The sequence below is a fragment of the Aotus nancymaae genome, unplaced genomic scaffold (genome assembly GCF_030222135.1).
Source record: "Aotus nancymaae isolate 86718 unplaced genomic scaffold, 86718_ANA_hifiasm-v0.15.2.pri h1tg000022l_1, whole genome shotgun sequence".
In the NCBI taxonomy this organism is placed as follows: Eukaryota; Metazoa; Chordata; class Mammalia; order Primates; family Aotidae; genus Aotus; species Aotus nancymaae.
Genome location: NW_026988435.1, coordinates 41,733,598 through 41,757,676, shown reverse-complemented (window position 1 = coordinate 41,757,676; position 24,079 = coordinate 41,733,598). Strand labels below are relative to the sequence as shown.

Sequence of the window (24,079 nt, the reverse complement as noted above, 5' to 3'; positions counted from 1 at the left end):
TATTGTGGCCAGAGAATAGCACCGGAAAACAAAAGACCAGGGTTTGAGTCTTGGTTCAGTTTAGTACTTGTTTCATCACTGATCTCTGCACTTGGGTTTCTTCTCATGAAAATGGAGACATAATTGTCCAGGAACCATATTTTCTTTGCAGACCCTCTGGCTCAAACATATTTTCCTTGGAGTGCTCTGCTCAAAGAGCACACCCACCCCAGGTTACTGACTTCACACAATCCCACACTTCCAATAGATCAATCCCACCCACAGCCACCAATGACCTGGATTTACGGAGGGGAAATTGAGGCAGAAAGTGATTAAATTGCATGCCCAAGGTCACAAACAGCACCTGACAGATCTGGTGACAGTCTCTCAAAAAAAAATGTGGCAAAATATACATTTTTTGTTTCCTAAAACAGGTTTGGAATTGGATTGGAGCATGGAAAAGAACAAAGAAGGATGGCAGGAAAAGAGTTTTGAGAGTATCCCCTTCACTCTGTGTGAAGGAACTTTTCTTTATCATGCAGACTAGACAATTCTTTTTGCAAAAGAAATGCTTCCTCCTTACCTGGCTATGAAAAAGTCAGAAGATTGGAAGCAAGGACACTGGACTCGAGAAGCCAGAGGCTAATTTTCCTTACCTTTGCTCCATCCTCCTGAGGTCCACCACTTTTGCTGAGTGAGCCTCTCTTCTTTCTAGAACAATTCTCAAAATGTGGCCCACAGACTCTGAGGTCTCTGAGACCCTTTCAGAAGGATCCTCACGGTTAAGACTATTTTTACAAGGATACAAATCCATGCTTGACTTTTTGACATTTGCTGTGACGGTACAAAAACACAGGTCATTTTGTGCTATGGTGCTGAACCAGAACCACATGAACCAGAACAGTTGCACTAAACTGTACTGACAGTCACTGCACTCTCCACCACCACCATGCACTTGCAGAAAAAAAGAAAAGAAAAAATATCAGTTTCACTCAAGAATGTTTTTGTTTTTGTTTTTTTTTGGACAGAGTCAGTCTCGCTCTGTCACCTAGGCTGGAGTGCAATGATGTGATCTCGGCTCACTGCAACCTCCACCTCCCAGGTTCAAGCAATTCTTCTGCCTCAGCCTCCTCAGTAGCTGGGACTACATGCACATGCCACTGCATCTCGATAATTTTTGTATTTTTAGTAGAGATGGTTTTGCCACGTTGGCCAGGGTGGTATCAAACTCCTGACCTCAGGTGACCTGCCCACCTCAGCCTCCCAAAGTGTTGGGATTACAGGGGTAGCCACCACACCCAGCCTCAAGAATGTTCTTGATGAAGCAGTAAAAACTAATTTTTACTAATGGAACACACATCTTTTTAATTCCTGTGTAATAAAATGCAAAGTACCCATGAAGAACTTGTCTGCATGATACTGAAATATGGTGATTGTTCTAAAGAAATGCAGTTGTGTATTTGAGTTACAAGCTAAACTATCTATTCATGAACACCATTTTTATCTAAGAGAATAACTGGCAAATTGTTCTGACTTGGGCATTTGGCTAGTATTTCCTTAAAAACAAATAAAGTGAGCCTGTTGCTTCCAAAAAACAATGTAGGGATATTTGTTGCTGATTATAAAATTTGAGGTTTCAAGTGAAAATTTGAATTTAAAAAAATCTGTATCCACCACTATGAGTTTGATAGATTTGATTCCCAGTACTTTTCTGATGTGATTTGTGGTGTTCTTAAGTAATGTAATTGTTTAATATTGTATTTTGAAATGTGTTAACATTCTGAAGCAACATTTTCCAAAGGACCAATGCAAGATGTTACAAAAATCACACACGGGTAAAAGATCCATTCATAGTGCAAGGTAGACCAATGAAATTTAATGTAACCTTAGGACAGTTTATTGATATGGTTTCACATCTAAACTGCAACTAAGGAATTATACTTTGTTAAGTTTTGGCATAGTAAAGAAAGAATATCCACAATTATCTGAAACAGCCTTAAATGCTCCTCCCTGTTTCAATTACATATCTGTTAGGCCAGATTTTCTTCATATACTCTATCAAAATATATGTGAGCAGACTGAATGCAGAAACAGAAGAATCCAACTCTAATACTAAACCTGACATTAAAGAGATTTGCAAACGTGAAACAAAGCCATGCTAACTTTTTAAAAAGGAATTACTTTTTGCAAGAAAAAAAATGCTGTTAATACCAATAAGTGAAATTATTTTTAGATGAATTCTTTTAAAATTTACCTTTATTTCTAATATGGAAATCACTGACAGACATAACCAGTAGAGTGCTGGGAAATGTTTAACAATCAGCCTCTGGTGGAGAAAAAGCCCTGATTTGTAGTATGTGCCAATTCCCATGGTGTAAATACTCTCATCATGCCCCATCTCAAGCTACCGTTACTGATGCAGCACCAGGGTGAGAAGAGACAAGTGCTGTTAGCTCTCAGGAGCATGCAGTGAGCTGGCTCTAGTACACCAATGAATATAACCCACATAAGCTTTTTAGCTTACTCACTAATTTTGAAGCATGTAAAGGAGCCTTGAGAACAAATATACAGGTGTTCTAAGACCACCATCACCTTACCAGTATCAGACTCCACTGAGGGGACAGAGAGTTGTGGCCTCACTTCCAAAAGTACTTAAACCTCAAATTCTAACATACTTTACATAAACATCCTAGAATCTCTCCTCAGTTATCTCCGCCAAGCTTCTGGCAAAGACATTTGAATCTTTCTATTATAACACTTTCTTAAAATAATTTTTTGCTTTGAAGGGACACTTTTTGGGAATTCCTTCAGGAAGGACTCAGAGTTGATTCCAATTTGGGTTGTGGTTTCTAAGTCACTTGCGTATAAACTAGTTAAACAGAGACTTGCCGCTTGATGATGGAATGTTTTGGGTAGAGAATGGGTCTGGGGTTAACATCCTTACTCCACCTCCTGCGTGCTGGATGTGGAGAAGAACAAGGAATATCACAAGGAGTTTATATAAACAAAATACTTTATTACTGAGAGAGTAAAGGCCCAGTCACAAACTTTTATACTTAAGATCTGTTCATTACCATGCCAATGGTTTATAAGGACTTTAGTTTCCGTAACTATTAGGTTGAACCCCATGAAACTCCTTCTTTGTAGATAAAAACCAGTCTAATATTGGCAATTTCACGTGGCTCAACCTCACATCCAATGAGCCAATGGCTAGCATTCTTTTGGCAGCAAGATGTTCCCAGTCACATGTCTGTTTATATCATAAACAGATATACCATCTGTTTATATCATAAACAGATGTCCGAGTGATAAATATGTCCCTCTTGAGAAAAACATCCTGTGTTTAAGTATACTGGGAACGTTCTTTTGTGGGTATTTAGGCGTCGCAGCTCTGGCTTCGCTCTTCCCAGCTTGCCAGGCCACCCGATTCCTCAGTTTCATCACGGAAGGATTCTTTACAGATGTCAGCCACCGATCCAAGGCCACACAGCTAGTAAACAATCAAGCCCGTCGGACTTTGAAATCAACTTGACCGGGTCATTTATAAAGGCCAGGAATACATGTGACTCAGGTGTTCTTTTGAAATGACTACAAAAGTCTCCATCTCCATCAAAACAATTTCCCCAAACGAATGGCTCCAACGCGTTCTCTTTCCCATCTTAAGTACCTGCTCTGTGCCTCAGAACATTCTGTGTCCAAGAAAATAAGAATAACACCATCTTGCTGTGGGTACTGAGCAGAAAGGGGCAGCATGCTATTCAGATGGTTTGAGACGCACAAGTGAACAGAGATGGGACAAACCATGCTTCCTTGAAGAGGTTTCATTGAGACCCCCACTGCCCACCGTCCTTCAGCTCTGTACAGTAAGTTTAACTTTACATGGAGCTGAGATAAAAATAAAGCTTTCTTACAAATTACATTTTTTTTCCAGTGAATTACTTTTGCAGTAAAAATAGCTGCTACATAAATCCCTCCTGATCTCTGAAAAGGAGTTGCATATTTCCAAAAATAGTATTCTTATTTTAATCATACAGAACGTGGAGCGCAGGAAGGAAATGGCTGGTTGGTCAGGGAGAGGTGAGCTGTTGGAGAAATGCAGTTAAACTAAAAAATAAAATCTATTTTGTGTATAAACTGACTGAAAGGCATGCACAAGTGGAAAACATATGCCATTTGTCAAGAAAAATACCGCTTTATAGCTTGGACTTTACAATTAAAGGAAAAAGCAGAGGCCAGATATAACCCCAGATAATAACATTTAGGTTTCTCATAAAAATCCCTAAATGTACAAAGTCCTTGCCAGACAACCGAGGCAAGAAAACCCCCAAAAACAAAAAACACAAAAAGCAGGGATTACCCTCCATAGGCCTTATCCCTGTGAGTCTATTAAATGTAAATAACACATACTTTACAAGTTCTCTTAGTCGGCCCTTGGCAGATTAAATCTTTGAAAAATTCCATATGTGCTATTGAAGAATGAAATAAAACCTTGGATGCCTGAATTCTTATTTCAAATACAGTTATATAATTATTTTAAATTACAATATACAATTTCTGATAAATAGAACTGTTAGGGAATTTTGAGAACAATTATAAGATTACAATAATATATACATACTAACTTCTGAAATGACATGGTTGTTTCCTTCCCACCCTCCTACCCCTCTCAAAGAGTTTTTGCATTTGTTGTTCCTGGTTGCAGAAGGCAAAAGAAAATCTAAAAATTGTGTGTGTGTGTGTGTCCACGACATGCTCGCTCCTTTGAGAGTCTCAAACAGCCAGAACCATCCCGTCCACAGCCTGCCAGGCGCCAGGATGGCTTCCCGGTGCCTCTTTCTCGACCATTTTCACTTAAAAGCACTGTGAGAAGACATAGCTGTGCCGCCGCTGTCACTAGGGAGACAGCCTGGTCAAGAGGCGTGGTTTGGCAGGCAATAAGGCCGCTGCTTCTTGGCGACATTCCCGGGCGTTTTCATTCCTGCCTTTCCTGGGTCCTCGGAGCAGTCGGTCAGGATGGACTTCCCACTCAGTCCACGAGCCTGGGGCCGGCTCAGGGAGGTCCCGGTGACCTCAGTCCTCTGTGTCAGGCTGGACGCCCAGGATGGCGTGCAGCTCCTCGGGCGTGAACCCCAGCAAGTTCTGGAGGTCGCACACGAAGCGGTACACGTAGCGCTTCCCCGACGTCTTGTGGATGATGTTCTTGTCATAGTAGTAGCGTAAGCCCCGGCTCAGCTTCTCATAGTTCATCTTGGGCTTATTTTTCCTCTTTCCCCACCGGCGGGCCACCTTTGGTGAACAGGGATGGAAAAGAGTTAAACTCAATTTATCAGTGAAGAAAAAGTGAATGACATTCCTCCCTGATTATGATTCTGAGGCACATTCACCCTAGACAACTTGACACCTACATAAGGTCCGCAGGAGGGTCTATCTCTTTGAGTACATATGCCAGGGACACTGTGTCCCCGCAGGACAGAACCACTGGGAGTGAAGTCCCCGCTCCTTGGCCCCAGCTCAGCGAAACCTCCTGGGAGCCAAGGGTTCAGAGCCAGGTCAGCCACCCTCCAGGCTTTTATTCCAACTACTGAAATTAACAGGTGCTGAGTGGGATTCTGAGCTACGTGACACACTCATTCCTCAATGCTTGTCTCCCAAGGGACTGGGGGCCGGGTGGGAGCGGTGACAGATTATGCTCTCTGGTGCCAGAGACCAAGGGTTTCTCTCTAATGCTTTTCCGGAGGGGTTGGTATCCCACCTGCCCTTGGCCTTTTCCTTTAGACAGGGTTCTAACCCTGCAGGGCTGGTGCCAATGCTGCTGGGCTCAGCTACGGAGCAGACTGAAGGCCGGCTTGGGGCTACATGAGGCTCATTCCCCCAGTGGACGAGGGCAGCCTTCCTAACGCATTTTCAGATGGTCCGTAGAGAACCTCAGTTTGCAGCTTGGGCCTCTTGATCAGACAACTAGTGAGACAGTGAAATCTGTGCAACACCCTTGTATGTAGCATACCCAGGAAACTGTACACATTTATCAACAAAGCAATGACTCCGCTTCCATTTTCCCAACAGTCAAGGATGCCTCGTGTAGAAAGATTCTCATCAGTACCGGTGAACCCTTTTGTGTGCCCAGAGAACTGAGTTTTTGAACCCAAGCAGGAAATCAGGTTTTCAAGCCCAGAGACTTCCCAGGGCTCTGGCCGTACCTCATCAGGGTCGGCGAGCTTGAACTCCCACCCGTCTCCAGTCCAGCTGATGAATGACTGGCAGGATTTGTCTGATAGCAACTCCAGGAGAAACTGCCACAGCTGAATAGGTCCACTTCCTGCGGGGAGAGTGGGGGAGATGGATCACACCTTTTCATAGATGTAAAATACAGTAAGGCTTTAACCATCCTAATTGTGCATGCTGATTCAGGAATGCAGACCCAACTCTCTGAATGGGGTGTTCCAATGTGACACTCAAGGGTGGCACTCAAGGTGTTGGTGACAGAACTAAGTGCTTTAATGGGATAGGGCTGGGCATCAAATGTGACTTCCTCCTCCACACTGCCTACTCCTAGAAAATAAGGTCACTAGATGCGACGCTCTTCCCCTTGATTGCCGGGTTTGTTCTTTCTGGAAGAAAGTTGAGGGCCACCAGCTCTTGGCATTAAAATTCCTCATCTGGTTTAACTGTTCCTTATGTAAAAACCTTCAAGGTTTATTTCTAGAAACACCCAGAGGGGCAGAGATGGGGGTGGCTGAAGGGGTATTTCATCACAGAATGAGGCATGTCATCATACGTGGGATCTCATCCTACTTCCTGCCAAATGACCATGTGTACACTGCTTAATGTGAGCACGAATACTCACTAGCCATGCAGGGTCACACCTACTGCCTCACAGCCTCTGCCTGGCGAGGCATGCTTCGCCAAGAGCTTCTCACGCACCTGTTCTCCGTTGAAATTTAGAACTACCACCTTGCAGGCCAGGCGCGGTGGCTCACGCCTGTAATCCCAGCACTTTGGGAGGCCGAGGTGGGCAGATCACAAGGTCAGGAGTTCGAGACCAGCCTGACCAACATGGTGAAACTCCGTCTCTACTGAAAATACAAAAATCAGCCAGGCATGGTGACATGCACCTGTAAACCCAGCTATTCAGGAGGCTGAGGCAGGAGAATCGCTTGAACCCAGGAGGTAGAGGTTGTAGTGAGTTGACATCGCACCATTGCACTGCAGTCTGGGTGACAGAGAGAGACTCTGTCTTAAAAAAAAAAAAAAGGAACTCCACCTTGCAAAGCAAGTGCCAGTGTGGTCCTGTTCTAAAGAGAAGGGATAAGATGCGGCTCAGAGACCAGGTGCCTCAGAGACCTGGATCACACGCTTATCACAGCAGAGGGGAGAAAAGCCTAGCTCTTGCTACGCTAAGCCCAACCTCTTTCTACCAATTAGCTCTTCCTCAGAAACGCAATGGCTATTTCAATAAAGCTTTGCTGGAAAGCACGGGACAGACATTCTAGAACCAGAGCTCTGTGACCACTGAGAAGGGTCTACTTGTGAGCCAATTTCCCCATCTGTAAAATGGCCTCATACCACCCCCATGCCAGGCTGTCCTACCGACTACAGACTGTATGACACTTAGTCAGAGTCGACAGTCAATAAACAGAAACTTACAGTACTATTAACATGAAACACACTGACGTTATGGCTGTTTATTATTCTCAGGCCCTGAACTCCCAATAATGAAAACAATAATAGCTTTCACACGCTCTTTCAGTGTATTTTAATACATTTACGTGTCTGGTTGTTTTTAGATGACAGAAAAAGAATGAATGTCTCAGTATCCTTATTTTAACTTATCAGATTTTTATAAGTTAGGTGATTTCAGTCCACAGTGGCTCCATATGGTCAACAACAACAACAGCAAAACACATGTAAGGACACACGAAGCAGTGAAAACAAAAGCCCAGTATTTTCGCGAAAGTACTGGAAATATCTGGTCCTAAAAGCAGCTTTAATATTTGTCCTCCACCTAGAATAGCTCTCACTCAAACCTCAAAAATAAGAGTAGACAGATTTTAGAAGCAAGAAAAGGTAAACAGTGCCCATATTATTAGAGGCCGGCTCTGCTGCCCCTCCCTAAGCCAGTTTACATTCTTTGAGATTCTTGGAGTGAGTGAGTCAGGGCTAAAGACTGCCCAGGCCATGTCCCCTGCTCCTACTACGCCTCAGAACGTTCCAGGTGGAGGGAGTGGCCTGTCGATTTTCATTCACTCCACTGAGCTCTGTGTACATGAAGATTCCTGCAAGTGTGGCTTTTCTGGAATTCAGAGACGCAGCAAGCCATGCAGAAATAATGGAGTGTAGAGCCGGTGCACCCTGCTTAGAAACACCCTTGGTGAACGTGGTACTATGGCTCGAAAGAAAACAAGGGACGGGACCCAGGAGACTGGGCGGCCAGGCTCTGGGAGTTGCACACGCACCTGTGAAGCCAGCCAGCACGGCCGCAGGTATAACTGGTTTGCCTTGCTCCACCGGGTCACTCCTCTCTTGGATGTAATCCTTGAAGGACATGGTTGGCTTACTGAGGCAAAGAGACTGGCTGCAGTCATCTTCGAAGCTCTCAAAGGAAGGCACCCGCTGCACATCCAGCAAGGACGACTGGCTGTTCCAGGACTGGAGGAGGGAGTCTGAACTCTCGAAGCTGTCTGCACCGTTCTCGGTGGAGACGTGGTCTTTCGGCGTCCCTGGCAAAGAAAACCAAGCACATACTTTGATTCCTCCAGGACACGGTTGGTCTTGGGCACAACCACAGCATCACCAACCACTCCCAGTACAACCATACACCTCCAGTGTAGAGCCACACAGACTACTCAAAATGCTCTCCACCCAGGTGCCAATTCCTTAGGGCAACTGCACTACACAAATCCTACCTTCCATCAACAGTAGAATGAATAACATTCTTACAATGGAATACTATACAGTGATGAAAAAGAACACATGGCTGCTATATCCAACAACCTGGATGAATCCCAGACATCATGAGTAAAAGACAAACCCAAAAGAAAACATTCTGCATGATTCCATCTATGTAAAGTTCAAGAAAAATCAAAACCTGGATTCATGATGATAAAAGTCAGAATGGTTTCCTTTTGGGCAGAGGGGATGTTATTGACAGGAAAGCGTACAAAGGCATCTTCTGGGCTACTGGAAACTTGTCTATCTCCATCCGGACGGTTATTACGTAGGTATACATACATACACAAATTCAACCAGCTGTATGACCTGAGATTGTGCACTGCTTTTATGTTATATCTCCATAAAAAGAAATGCCACTTTCCTGCATCGCCTCCATAAATATCCCAAAGCATGGAGAAATCTGGCTGTAAGAGCAGGGATTGTGTTTTGTTTACTCAATCCCCGCAATAACTGAAACATATTAGGGGTATGCTTGTTTGAAAGTCACTTAGAACATGGCCCAGTGCTGTGACCTCCTCCTCTAACGGTTGAACCCAGGAAGTATTGATTAAGAGGTCCATTACGGTTCTGGGGTTCTCAGAATCCAGCCAACAGCCTTGCTGAAAGATGCTTCCAATCTTACCAGAACTGTTGGGGAGCAAACTCAAGTTGCTGCCTGGGAAGTCCTGACTGATGGAGCAGTAGGCGACGCTGACGGAGCTGAGCCGAGACTTGGGGAACATCTGAAACTCCTGCTCAGAGCTGAGTACACTGGGTGTGGAAGATGGACACATGCTGTCCAGGAGGCCGCCTTTCGGGTAATTCTGTGTCTGCATTCCATAGGGCGCCTGCTCTGTGCCAAAACCTGGAACAGAACAATCGGACGGCAGAGCTCTTAAAGTCAGTATTACTATAGCAACCAACCCCTAAGAGCAAATCACAGGTGACCGCGCCGCACACTCCAGCCCTCTGCAGAACCTCAGCGGAGACCTGGGTTTTGGGGGGCAGTCTTCACCAGGTCTTCTTCTCAAACCATTGATCTTTTCAGCCAGCAGCCCTTTCCCAAAATGACCGCAGCCTCTGCAGGCAGAATCAATGTTCCTATTTCCACGACACTAGTGTTTTCACGGCACCCTCGGGAAGACAGGGCTCACTGGCTCTTTTAGTTTCCGAGGAGAGTAAGGCTCAGAGAACCAAGTGATGTGTCATGCACTGTGTGATTCATAAGGAGCAGAACCAGGCCGTGAACCCTGTGTGCTGAGACACCGCCCACCCTGCTTTCTGCTCCTTCATCACGCTCCTCCTGTCTCTGTTCATTGCAGAATAATTCATTTTCTGGAGAGGGAAGGAAGCTCTCTGACTCTGATTCAGGCTCAGGCAGGCAGAGGGTGTCCCGCTGTGCCACATTCAGAAAGACCTCCTGAGCAGGGAGCCCCAAATGGGGCAGAGAGGTGGGCCTCACCAGGTCTGAAAGGTGGAGGCGGGGCCAGAGGAAACACTAGGCTGGACCAACACCACCCAAGCCTGCTGTTCCGAGGAGCCCTCCCACGCCGGCCTGGCCAGACCATGTGCCCTCCCCAGTACCAGCAACCAGAAGAAAGGACCCAGCTCCCATGACAGCTCTTTAAACTCCCAAGTTCAGAGTCAGTTTACAAACTGCTTTTCACACACTCTCTGTGCCTGCCGCCTCTTGTCTGTTACACTAGATCAACAGGTGGTGACCGTGGTAATCAGCTCACTTCATTCTATCCCTTGCTCTAAGAATCAGCTGGACTGGCACTAACAGCGCTGAGCTATGCAAAGATCGTGCAAGCCACTTAAGGAACTTTGAATGTTCTAGTGGCCGTATTAAAAAAGCAAGAAGAAAATAATTTTATTTTACTTGACTTCATACAGCAATTATCATTTCAATATGCAATTGATGTGTTAAAAATTATCACAGAGACATCTTGTATTCTTTGTTTCACACTAAGTCATCCAAATCTGGTGTACATGACTATATTCTTCCTACACATCTCAATGTGGACCAGTCACATTTCAACAGCTCAGCTCAACACCCACGTGTGGCACCATAAGAGACACGCAGGTCTAGATGGCCCCTTAGGAGCCTATGATAGAGAGAGCCCAAGTCTACTGGGGAGACTGAAGACCAAATTCTTAAGAGCAGAATCAATCGGACTGACCTAATGTATTGCTGTTAATCCAATGAGGAACCGAGGTGAGGTGTGAATTTTCTTCATATGGATCTTCTGTCTTTTCCTGGTTTTCTGAAAAAGACACAGGAGACATAAGATGGCAGAGGTAGGTGAAAACTACACAAGAACAGACTTACTTTCTGAATTCCTATTAGGTGATAATTTTAGAATGATGAAATGCATTGAGTGCTTCACATTTAATCTCATGGTGCTCCATGTCACTGCAAGTCTTTTTCACAACACGAGAGAAAGCAACTCATCTTTCTAATTACTAAAATAAATTTTCCAAAATGAATGATGTCATTGGCAATGTTAAATTTTCTATCGCAAAAGGTCCAGATGGTGTATTGAATTCATTCATGCATTCAAGAAACAGTGAAGTATTTATGAAATGCCATCTGTGCCAGAGGCTGCATAGAGGAAATTAATAAAATGGATGGTGTCTGCCCCCGGGAAGCTTACAGTTCCACTGCTTCCAAACTTGCAAGCTTCCCCAGCGTGTGGGAGGTCTCCGGGGCTGTGGGAGTCTAGAACGGGGAACACACGTGTCCAAGAACTTTGAAAGAAAAAGGGTTTGTGCACTGTGTATGCTGCTTACTATGAATATGTTATGAAGCACACATGCACCCAGAACCCAGACACACACAAACTTACAGGCCCTAGGAATGGCAAAACAGGCCCAATTTGCCAATAAACAGATCACCAGAAACTTGTTAGAAAAGCCCTGTCCAAGTTCAGAAAAAATGAGGGTCTTTAAAAATGAGTTTCCCTGGCCCTCAGAAGCCGTAACTAAAAAAACATAGCTGTTGAATCCTAGGTGTTTTTGAGATTCTGAGTCTACAGTTGATGTTGAAATTCAGTGTGTTTAAAATCAGTAGGGTGAAGACTATTTCCTTGAATTCTATAAACACGCTTATTTTCTTATTTTTTTTTTAACTTAAATAATCTCTACTGTATTTTTTTTTCTTTTGAGACAGAGTCTAACTCTCTTACACAGGCTGGAGTGCAGTGGTGTGATCTCGACTCACTGTAACCCTCTGCCTCCCAGGTTCAACGGATTCTCTATTGCCTCCTCCTGAGTATCTGGGATTACAGGTGTGTGCTACCATGCCCAGCTAATATTATTATTTTTCTGTATTTTTAGCAGAGACAGAATTTCACCATGTTGACCATGCTTAAGTGATTCACCCACCTTGGCCTTCCAAAGTGCTAGGATTAAAGGTGTGAGCCACCACGCCTGGCCTTTTTAATTTTTTAACTCAATGTGTTTTAAACATTGGTCTCCCTGGTATTTTAAGTTTTGAATCAAGACTTTCTCTGTATTTGATGAGATTTCTACTGATCAATGGCCAGTTTCTGTACAATACGATAGCATGTAAATAAATATCCATTTCTTACTTGTTTAAAAACATACCTCCTCCCCCATCCTCAACATCCAAAATACGTTCCATTTGGACGTAGGAAAATTTACAATAGAATTCACAGGGTTTATGCAAGTAAAGGCTTCCTTTCATTAAGGCTGCCATATCTTTCAGCTCTGTAAGGTGAGCTCACAAGACGTGAGAATTCTTGCTGTCCTACATATGACTCAACATGGACTCCTGTGACGAATACAGCCTGGCAATAGCGAACGATTCAGTGACTAAGGCTACTGCCTTGGGGCTATACTTGATGCTATATACACACACACACTCACATAAAGTGGGGTAAAAATCTATAATCACTGTCACATATCTGACTCACTTGAGTGGCATTTTGAGGCAATGTACTCTATGTCATTTCAAGTGCCAACCCTAAGGTTGAAGAACACCCACGTGACTTTCCCAATCAGCCTTCCCGGCCACAGCTCATCCTGGACAAGGAGAAGCGAGACATTCAGCTGGTACCTTTGATCATTTGCTCCAGATGTTCCCAGAGAATGTCACCCACAAAGTCAGGTGCCAGCTCCAGAAAGCGTTCCTTGCCAAGGTTACACAACATCTGGCCATTCATGCCAAACCGCTGCAGATTCACGTTCACCAGACTGAACTCGTTGGTGGCCCAGAGAAGCCACTGGCATACCTGCTGCTCACTCCACAGCCAGGGGTCTGCCAAGAGAGAAGAAAAGATGGCACACACGAGGTGAGAACAACGGAAAGGGAGTGAGACCACTGTCATCCTGAATTCATTCCCCAGGTCCAGACACATACCAGAACCCACGAATGAGCAAGACACCATTATGACACCTGTCACCATTCTGACGCAACCCAGGCAAACTCCAAGACACCAGTAATGGTTCCTTCTACTATAAATTTAGTGAGTTATGGATCAAGACTTCGGTTGACTGGGGTGAAACAGAAACAGGCTCAGGTTAACGACATCTATGCTACTTTTTGCAGAATACCCCAGGGAAAAGCTTACAAAACAAGTCAAGATCATCAGCTACACCCAGGTCTGTTCTTCTCCCCCAGTGCAGGCTCACGAAAGCCATACTTACTCTTTGGAATGCCGAGGCGCCGCTGCTCCTTTTTGAAGCCACTGAAGGTAGCTTTTAAGGCTTGACTCATCACAGCCTTGCTGCACGGGGTTAACAAAGGCAATTCACAGTTGGCTGAGTCTGGAAGAAAACCCCCCAAGGGGACATTAGTATTTCAAGTGGGTGATATCAGGTGGAGATTTAGGAGAGACATCTTAGTTTTTGGAAAAGAACAATTTTGATCTCAAACTTCGGCATGATTCCGTAAAACAGTGTAACTATTAAAAAACTTTTCTGACTACAATTGAGAAAATATATGTCTCAGAACTACGCTTATGAAAAAAATCTAAAATAAAACTCAAATTTTATTCTGTTTTGCAAAGTGTCACAAAGCAGCTGTGCATAGGGAAAATGGCTATCTAAGTCTATTTTTAAATTGTAGGCAAGGAAAGGAATTGCGTGCTTTCTGGTCAAAAGGCTGAAAGGACTGTATCATTTGGAAGTTGCTTCCATTAAACTATGCACATAGCTGAGAAGTGCACGTGATAGAAACGTGCTGCACTTAGCAAGGTAATGAAACCACACCTTCCATTTTTACTGGAAAACAATCTTCTCCAGACACCCTCAGCAATTTCAAGAATGATAAATGGCTGCCATGCAATGTTATGCTTATGCCAGTGTATGCGTTTTAATTAATTTTCTAGCCTGTATTCTCAGCACCTACTTCATAGGACACAGTTATTTCTGGCATGTTTCCAACTAATAACTCTGTCACAGTCATTGCACAGACATTATCTGACGTGCTATTCCTTTAAAAAGAATAAACAGTGACACGAAGAACTACAGAAATCAATACAGATGGAAAAAGATGACAAAGAACAATTTGTTGCCCCAAAACTCAGGGCAGGGGAGATGACTTAACTCATGATGCAAACCCCAAATTACAAGGTTGGGTGTGTTTTAATGTCCGCTCTTCTGCTTGTTTTCAGAGCAGAGCAGGGAGAGGAGGACCTGCTTGCTAACGTTGAAATCATCCACAAGGGACAGATCAGGGGTTCTCCCCCCTCCCCGCCCCCCGCAGTTTCCAAACAGTGGCTCACTGGGGGGCGTCTGGCAGTCAAGATATCAGAATCCACATCAGAATCACCAAGTTTATACGAATGAAAGCCTGCTTTCTCCCAGGTCCAGAACTTCTGGCTATTCATACCAAAGATTCCAGGCACCAACATTCCTCACTTAGGAACTGCCACCTCTATTAACTGAACTACTTAGGAAAATCATGCAGTTTGTCAAGTTTGAGGAACAAATTACCATGAGAAATTGAATCCAAGCCTGTTGGCACTTCTTGTAGTGTTTGCTCTTCATTGAGAGAAGGGAAAACAGCAAACAGGGACCCATCAAAGGTGTCAAAGGCTGGCTGGCGCTGCAGAAACAGATGGAAAAGAAAATGGAAATAGAATACTAAAACTGATTTTATTACCTACTGTAAAAGTGGTTCCTGGGCAATCCTACCAATATTCCCAGATTAAACTGGCAATTCTGAAGCAAACATAGAATCAACCAGTCAGTCCTCAAGGCAGATTTATAAAATGATCAAAGTGACTGAAATCATTTTATTTTACTGTGTATTATAATTATTATTGAGATGGAGTCTCATTCTGTCACCCAGGCCAGAGTGCAGTGTTGCAATCTTGGCTCACTGCAACCTCTACCTCCTGGGTTCAAGTGATTCTCCTGCCTCAGCCTCCCAAGTAGCAGGACTACAGGTGCCCGCCACCACGAATGGCTAATTTTTCTATTTTCAGTAGAGATAGGGTTTCACTGTGTTGGCCAGACTGGTCTCGAACTCCTGACCTTGTGTAATCCACCTGCCTTGGCATCCCAAACTGCTGGGATTACAGGCATGAGCCACGGTGCCCGGCTACTGTGGATTTACTTAAGTAACCTCAGAGTCAGAGTGACTGGGAATTTATTTTAGTGGCCTAATCCACTTAAGTTAATATATTAAATACACAAATCTAAAAATAACAGAATCTTACAACGGTGCGAGAGGAGCCTCAGAGACCTCTTTACCCAGCACCTGACCCTCCTGTTACATTGAGAAAAATTCAATTAGGCTATGTGTATAAGAAAAATGACCCTTGACAAGGCTGTCTGAGCACAGTGCAGTTAAAACAAAAGGCAAATGACTGGATAAAAACAGAAAATCAAACAATGAAACAAACTGCTTTATCTTGGGAAGCATTTATTTTGAAATGTTTGCCATGAAACTATTTAACTGAAACTAGAGATGCTTTTCCACATCGATTCCAGTGGTTTGGAAAACAGTAATACACGACAAAATTCCTTAATGTTTCTTTTCATAAAAAGTAAATTGTCTTAAAAAAAAAAAACCCTCTCCGCCCCCGAGGCCGTGTGGGGTGGCTTATGCCTGTAACTCCAATACTTTAGGAGGTTGAGGCCAGAGGATCACTTGAGCCCAGGAGTTCAAGGCTGCAGTAAGCTATGATCAAGTCACTGCACTCCAGCCTGGGCAACAGAGAGGGACTCTGTTGCTTAAAACCAAAAAGCCAAAAAACAAAAAGCAAACAAACAAAACTCAAATCACCTACTAAGGGGAAAGATTTCCAAAGGAAATAGGTTTAAGTTGAACTAAACTATCTGCAGAACAGGAGAGACAAACACAGAAAGATAAAACCTTACACTACATCCATTTCTGATCATCTTACATAATATTTATGAAAGAAACAGCTTTTAATGTAAGACTTGTTTGTAAGTAACAGATAATGCCTTGATTCATAATTGCCTAAGTTGTTGAGGAAAATGTGAAGAAAGACTATATTTTTTCCAACATAAGCTGGAAATCCCATGCAGTGTGTAATACAATGACCCATCTGTTGAGTCATCAATAAGAAAATATGTAACACATTTACAAATAAAATCGGTTACACGGTTTCTTTTTAGAAATGCAACAATGAATGACGCATTACAAAAGAGGCCAGGCAGAGGCTGGAGCCAGCACAAAAAAATCCAAGTCAGTGATGACCAACTGCCTGAGATCTATAAGGAAAACCAATCAATCAGCCATGTGCAAATTACTCGTCTGGATTTATAAACTACAGAACAGGGCTAACTTTGGTGAAACCTCCAATAAACTTTTAAAGTTCCCACAAGCATTGCCCAGGCGACTAAGAAATGCCTTTCCTGACTGTAAATTCTTTTTTTTTTTTAAAGCCAGGAAGCCAAAAGACAATACAAATCTGTGCTTCCTATTTCAACACATCAATTTCAGCAATGACCGCTTCTTTTCCATATCCAGAAACCGCCTGAGCATCATCAAATTATTTGAATTCATAGAAGGATTTTTCTTAGGGGTATAGGTGTGGTTTCAACTTAATATCATGACTTCTTGTACCACTTCTGCCATGCTTAAAATGTCTGGCCAAATCGAACAAGCAAACTCACTAGGCAGAAGTCTGATGACCTTTAGAATACTCCAGAAAGGACTGTGCTGAGTTTTGGCTCTTTGGGTCACATCAGACAAATTACCTCAATAATGATATACAAAGGAAAATGTAATATGCCACAGACGTACATCATTACTATGCAAGACGCTAAGCTTTGAGGAGGCCAATTTTAAAATCATGCTTCTGAAACATGTTTACTACGTTATGCTGAAAACAATCAAATCTTGCTGTCATATTTGGAGAAGGCAAGTGGGAAATTACCAGTTTGTGTTACTAAAGAATGTTCCCAAAAGGAATGACGATAGAAACTACATAAAATGTTTATGCAGCAGAGAGGGCGCTTTCATTTCTCATCTGGTTTTTGGTTTAACATAAGCAGGCCTGCTTGTTCTCTGCGCCAGTAACAGGCTACCTACAACCCCAGGGATGCTGCTCTTTCTGATAGGAGCTGCAGCACTTGGGTCTGTCTGCCTCTTCTCTCTCATTTCAGTTCTTAAACAGCTTCCCGTCATCCAAGGAAACTCCTCGGTAGACAGAAAAGGCATTAGAGCCAGCCTCTCCAGCTGTTTTATTGGGAGTCATAGGATTTTCACCTGGAAGGAGCCTCAGAAAATAAACCATAAAGGCATTTGGTTTCATATCGTGGAGAACAAGTACAACATGATCAAGATACCCATTCTGCAGACCAGAAAACCAAGGCCCAGAGCAAGTAAGCAAATAGTCTACAGTCATATGGCCAATAAATTAAAAAGCTAGGACTACAACCAGTTTTCTGGGACCCAGGCCATTTTTTTCTTTCCTCTTAGTGATCAAGGTTTCCATTTAAAAAAAAAAAAATTAAGACTTGCTCACTCACCTTGAGTGTCCCTCTGTAACTGTTAGCCACAGGGGCTACCTGGTCCATATTCTTGATTCCGAAATCATTCATCTTAAAGAAGAAGAAAAAGAAAGTGTCAAAGAGGCAAGGAAGTACACTAAGAACTCATCACTGGTGGCATCAAGACTAGGTTATGGCTGAGTTCTACAGCGAACAGGTAATTCAAAAGTGAGTGCAGGGAATTCTTATTTAAACAGCTGTCCTCCCAGGGGTCTCAAGAGGAAAGCCTTTCTTCAGTATAACAAGGGGATATGCTATTTAGGTGATTCAATAATAATAATGCTGATTCTCCACTGAATTCCACTCAGATGTGCACAAAAAAAAGTCACTGGCTGGCTGGCCGGTCAGAGCCTCCTGGCTGGGTTAGCAGGGCAAGAGGGCCTGAGTCAGGCTTTTCCTTGACATTTCCATGGTCAGCTTAGGTGAGCAGTTGGGTGGGTACAGCGTGGCAGTGGGCCGCCTCCTGTCTGCTCTGGACACAATCAGCTCAACCTGAGAGTTTCGGGGCAGCTGCAGGGGGTCATCTTCCAGAGGCAGGAAAGCACGCTGAAAGGAAGCCCTCTCTCTTCCCTTCCCCTCTCCAGGCTGCGAAAAAACACACATCCAGGGAAGGGATCAAAGGGAGAACTGAAGACCAAACCCCCTTACAGGGTCCCAGATCTTCCTGCTTTGAATACAGAGCTCAAAATATATTTGCTTTTTGTGTTGCTTGGCTGTGCACTTCTTCAGGAGGAAGTAATTCCAAGCACAGACCTGCCTTACTTCCTCTGACTGAGTCTTAATCTTCTACTAGGCCTGGGCTAAGCGATGTGGTAGCCACTTGCCGTGTGCGGCTACAGAGCTCTCAACCAGTGGCTAGTGGGAATGCACACATACACACTAGCTCTCAAAGTCTTAGTGGAAAAAAGTGAAAAGCTCAATCATTTTTATACTTACATAATATTTTGAATATATTAAGTTAATTTGAAATACATTGAAATCAATTTCAATTTTTACTATTTTTAACATGGCTATTATAATGAGGCTTGTAATTGGATAATGCCATAATAGACTGAAAACTTATTTGGGGCTCTAAAACGTAATTGTTCAGCCAGGTAGTTACAGATCAATAAGAAATCTATTGATATGTATCTTACCCGATTGAACAATTACTCAGCATCTCCACTTGGTGGATTATGTCACTCACATTCACTCAACAATCATTATAATAGAGTATTATCTAAGTATCTTTCTTATTGATACTTATCAATAAGAAAGGTAAGTTACATATCAATAAGATACTTAGATAATAGAGTAACTAAAACTCATTTTCAAAGACCTTGGGTTAACACTGATGAGTGGCCTTCATCTCTAGGGCAATTGCTTGCCCTACCAGGTTCAGGGCTATGGAACTGAAGGCTGGTAGCAAAGCTCTAAGCCCAGCTCCATGGCTTCCACTGAGTGCTCTCACCTGTTTGTAACCGAGAACTTAAAAGTAATTAAGACAACACTCAACTGATAGAACTTACTGGAGGTGGTGAAATAACATATTCTCACAGAACTGTTTAATTTGCATTTGTTTTCTTGTTTTCTCTTTATGATCAACATTATGGCTAAACCAGACCTTCCAAGAACCTTACCACCCAACACACACCCAACACACATCCACACACCACCCAGCACACATCCAATACACACACACACACATACACACACCACCCAGCACACATCCAATACACACACACACACATATACACACACCACCCAGCACACATCCAATACACACACACACACCCCTCTTGAGTAAAAGGCAGCAGGTGAGGTCAGAGGCATCAGAAAACTCTGTTAAAACCCTCCTAGTGCAGGTAATGATGACGGTAGCCGACAAAGGCTGGCCAGTACTGGCAATAAACAATACACCTACGGGAGGACTCAAAGGGGCAGCAGTCCTGGATCCGAAGTGGCCGAATTTACTCAGAATCTCCACTTGGTGGATTATGTCACTCACATTCACTCAACAATCAATATTCACTCCTACTGATGGCTGCCACTGCCAGAATGCCTAGTCACTAAGGGCTAAGCCCCGTGCTGGGGGACCACCCACTCCAACCTAATTGAATCTTCCTGCATCCCTGAGAGGCAGACGTCATACAGTGAAGCAACAGAGACCCAGCGACATGGACAACCTGCCCAGGAACCACACAGCCACCATGGGGCCACCACAGGGCAAAGTGGAGATCAAGCCCCATTTGAGTGTGGTCCTCAATCCTGAGTCCTCCACACAGTTCTCCATGCCCAGAGAACACGAATGATGAGGAGTGGACCCTTCCCACCCCACCCTGATATTATCAGACCAGGCTCTTCTCACTACTCCTTCCAATGTGAAATGCTCCTTCCTCTAGAGCTTTATGTCACCTATCCGCATGAAATACACCCTGGCACCTGTTGATTAAAGAAATAAACAAGCCTCAAACAGAAGGCCAAAATCATAGACATCTTGAGTGCTGCCAATTATCCATCCAGAGCGGGATGGGTCAGCTCTTTTTCTTCCTTAGGCTTGCAGACTGCTTGCTGACTTGATTCTGTTTTTCAGTTTCTCTGAGATGGACACAGAATGAATGTGGAAGGCAGTGGAAAAGCTCTGCCCCGCTTTTGTGTACAAATACCAGCCTACCACTCCCACATAAAGAGCTGTAATTACTAGCTACAGAATAGAATTCTTTTGTTGTCCAGCTTTTAATAAGTTTTGTAAAAACCATGCAGAATTAAAGTGCTCTACTAAATGGTTTCAGGCAGACACACAACTAATCAAATTTAAGCTTATTTGACTCAACAGTGATTGTTAGGTGGCAGACGAGCCAAGTTTTTCCACATAAATCAATTTCAAGTTTGGTGTTGCTGATGGATCACTGCTTTTGAACCAAAAACAAAAAAAGAAGGAAAAAGGGCAGAAGCGTAACAGCTGAGAATGGTTAAATTTTAAAACAAGGAGGATTTGCCTGACAACAGTACCCTTATTGGAACAAGTAATCACATCTCTAAGATCATTTAGATAAATTTGAAAACAAAAAAAGAAACACCACAACCTTGTAACACACATTTCAAGGTAGTTTGCTTTTTTCGCTTTGAAAGCGATCAGTTTAGAGAGATGAATGACTAATCCCAGAAATGAATATCTGAACTCATCCCTGGGGATGGTCGGTGCTAACATTTACTGTACTGCGTTATTACTCAGAATTTTAATAAAGCTTAACGTGGAGATTTATCTCCCTGATTGGAGGTGGTGTGGGCAGACAGATAACGCATAGGCGCTTCCATTGTATAGAACAAACATAATCTCTTACTGGCGAATTAAAATAAATTACTCTTATCTCCAAAGGGGACTGCTCATTTCTTTACTTTCTAAATAACTGGCGCGTCAACTACTACTTTAGGCTACCCTGAAATTGGGTACAGGTTAATATAAAAGGTCTCCTGCGCTAAAAAACCAGGCTAACACACGCGCAACCCAAACACACACAAGCAAGCAGTTACCCCTTCATTGAAACACTGTACGAACGAGAAAATAAAGGCAGCCCAACGTAACCAGATCTCACTTCTGACAGGCTCCCCACGCTCTCCTCGCAGGACCGAGGGGCCCCCAGCCCGGGTCCTGGACGCGGCCGAGCAGGTGACCATGGCACCCTGCGCCCCGGAGGTTCCCGCGGTGCCGCAGCCTCCAGGTATCTTAGGCGCCCCAGATCCTCCGGGCCCGGCGCCGCTCCAGGAAGTCACCCTCAAAGCCGGAGCGCTGGGCCACCTCGGACACCCTCTCCTGTGCCCCCACCCCCGTTCGCGAAACCAGATTCACCGGGACGTCCACTGCGCAGGACCCCCCACCAGGTCCGCGTTTCCTTTTAAAAACAAAAGCGAGCGAAACAAGCCGGCGAGCCCCGACCGCGTCCGTGGCTCGGCTACCATGAGGACAGCGGCCCCAGCGCGCGGGCACCTCGGCCGACCCCGCCAGCCCCGGAGGCCACTCCGCAACCGGAAAACGAGCCGGCGCGGAACTCAAACACGCGCCCCTAGAGTCCTCGGAGCAGCCGACACCCCCACCTGGACCCCCGAAGGCGTCCCGCGATCTGTACGTCGGTTGCTCCCGCACCCCCCGCCCGGGCCCCGGGTGACCCTCCCTGGGATTGGAGCGGCGCGCCGGGTTTTGCTCTCCGCAGCCCCCGCTCTTACCGCGCCGCTGCGGGCAGGGCTGGCGCGCGGTTGGGGCGGTGGCTGCTCGGCGCCCGCGGCTGCTGGGTGTGCGCCGGGCGAGGGCGAGGGCGCGGGCCGGAGACGATCGGGGAGGCCGGACGCGGGCCGGGTGGCTCCGGGAGCTCGGGGCTGGAGGAGCGATACCGCGCTCGTCAGTCGCTGGAGGAAGTAACCGGCCCGTCTCCGACGCGGCGCGCTCTTCAGGAGCGGGGGGAGGAGGAAGGAGGGACAGCCGAGGGGAGGGGAGGAGGGAGGGGAGAAGAGCGTGGGGAGGGGAGGGGGGGGGAGAAGAGCGTGGGGAGGGGAGGAGGGAGGGGAGAAGAGCGTGGGGAGGGAAGGGGAGGAGAGAGAGGAGGAGGAGAAGGGAGGTAGGCAGCGTGGGGAGAAGCGGGAGGAGAGGGAAGGGGCAGCGGGAGGGGTGGGGAGCGGAGGGGGAGGAGAGCGAGCGCACGAGGGCAGAGGCGGCGAGGGAGCGCGGGGCGGCGCTGGCTCCTTCCGGTCCAGCCCTCCCTTCGTCGCCTGCTGTCACTCGGCTGGGTCCCTCGCCTGCTGGCCCTGGGTCCTGGGGACCCGGGCCTCGGCCCCACGTGCGCGCGAGTGTTCGCCCTGGGAGCCGGGCGGAGACTTTCCGTGGAGCGCTCGGGTCCTCCCCGGGGCCGAGGCCCTCAAGGCAAACCTGCCTTTGGAATTCCACAGCGACGGAGCAGTGGTGCTGGTGGCGCCGAGGGGCAGCCAGGCTTGGGTAATGAGGCCCTGAAGTTGAGCCGACCCCTTCTTGAACCTCCAAATGGACTTATGGCAAAGGATCATTTTATCGCAAAAAGGCTCTCAATAATGAGGCGCTGCCTGTAGAAACCGGCCCCTGGCTGTGTCCCCGAGCCGTGGTGTTGTTCCGCGCCGCTCCCGGGAAGCCCGGATCCCGCAGGCTCCGCGGGAGTGGCGCCCTCTGGAGCTGAGCGGTGCTCACATAGTGACCAGCCTTGGCCGCACTTCCCACTGGGCTGGGCACTTCACGCACACCATCATTTCATCATTGTCACTCTCGGAGGCCTTATGGCTCCTACTTTATACAGGTGGGAACTGTACCTTAGGATGAATAACCTGCCGGGTCAGATCAGCGAGAAATTCGCGGTGGAAACCAGAGTTCATCTGACTCCCAAATCCGCAGTCGAAAGCTCCCTCTGCACTGTGGTTTCCGTTTTTATCAGAAGGTGCTTGAGTCCATGGCTGTTTAGACTCAGGTCACATGCTCAGTATTTTGCAGGAAAGTTTAGATTCCTAAAGTTGTGGATGAAATAGGAAAGCCCAGTTTAGGCAAAGCCACGGGGCTGAAAACTGCTCATCTCAAGGACTGCGGCACTGCTAAGGGAGAGGAAGGGCTCAGCTTCTCTGTGACTCAGGGTTCCCGGTTTCCATGGCGACTCTGGAACTGGAGTTATCCGGTAATTGAGATATTCGTGCACCTTAATGTTTCTGGGTACCCGAAGGTCTCCAGGTATCACCATGGCATGAGTCACAGCCAGAATCTATACCGCTGAAATAGTCAGGTATAGGGGAAGTGATATTTCTTGGAGACTGAATGGATTCTGATGGCTTCTCAGTGTCTATTCAGGCCCAGATTAGAGAGCACAGATAGGTCAAGAAAGAGTTCCAGAAATAGAATACAGATTCATAGTAAGTTACCATGGAGACATGAAGAGTATGTTACTATTTTTTTAAAAACCATAGCAGAAAATACTGATTCATCTGGGCTGCAGTTTCAGCTAATATAGGGTCTTTTTCCCTCAGGCTACTTGCATAGCCCTGAGAAGCTGGGTGTAGATAACTGCTCCCCAAAGCTCAGCTACTTCCCAAAGCTCTCTTGCCCCAAACAGACTGCCTTGTCCCACTGCACCCGCCCTCGGGTTCATGCGTGCTCTGTGCCAGGTGCTCCAGGGCTCCCTGAGCAGAGACA

At 45.5% G+C, this 24,079-nt stretch overlaps 1 protein-coding gene across 1 annotated transcript; it reads right to left on the bottom strand.

Moving 5' to 3' along the window:
- Positions 1–1,835: 1,835 nt before the first annotated feature.
- Positions 1,836–22,123, bottom strand: ETS2 (ETS proto-oncogene 2, transcription factor). Its single transcript, XM_021669415.2, has 10 exons — positions 22,105–22,123; positions 17,881–17,952; positions 14,869–14,980; positions 13,579–13,698; positions 12,989–13,189; positions 11,091–11,174; positions 9,551–9,772; positions 8,433–8,696; positions 6,177–6,295; positions 1,836–5,265 (listed from the first exon to the last, which is right to left on the bottom strand). The coding sequence occupies exons 2-10, from the start codon at positions 17,950–17,952 to the stop codon at positions 5,050–5,052; spliced, it is 1,410 nt and encodes a 469-aa protein (XP_021525090.2). The 5' UTR covers positions 22,105–22,123; the 3' UTR covers positions 1,836–5,049.
- Between the last annotated feature and the right edge of the window lie 1,956 nt (positions 22,124–24,079).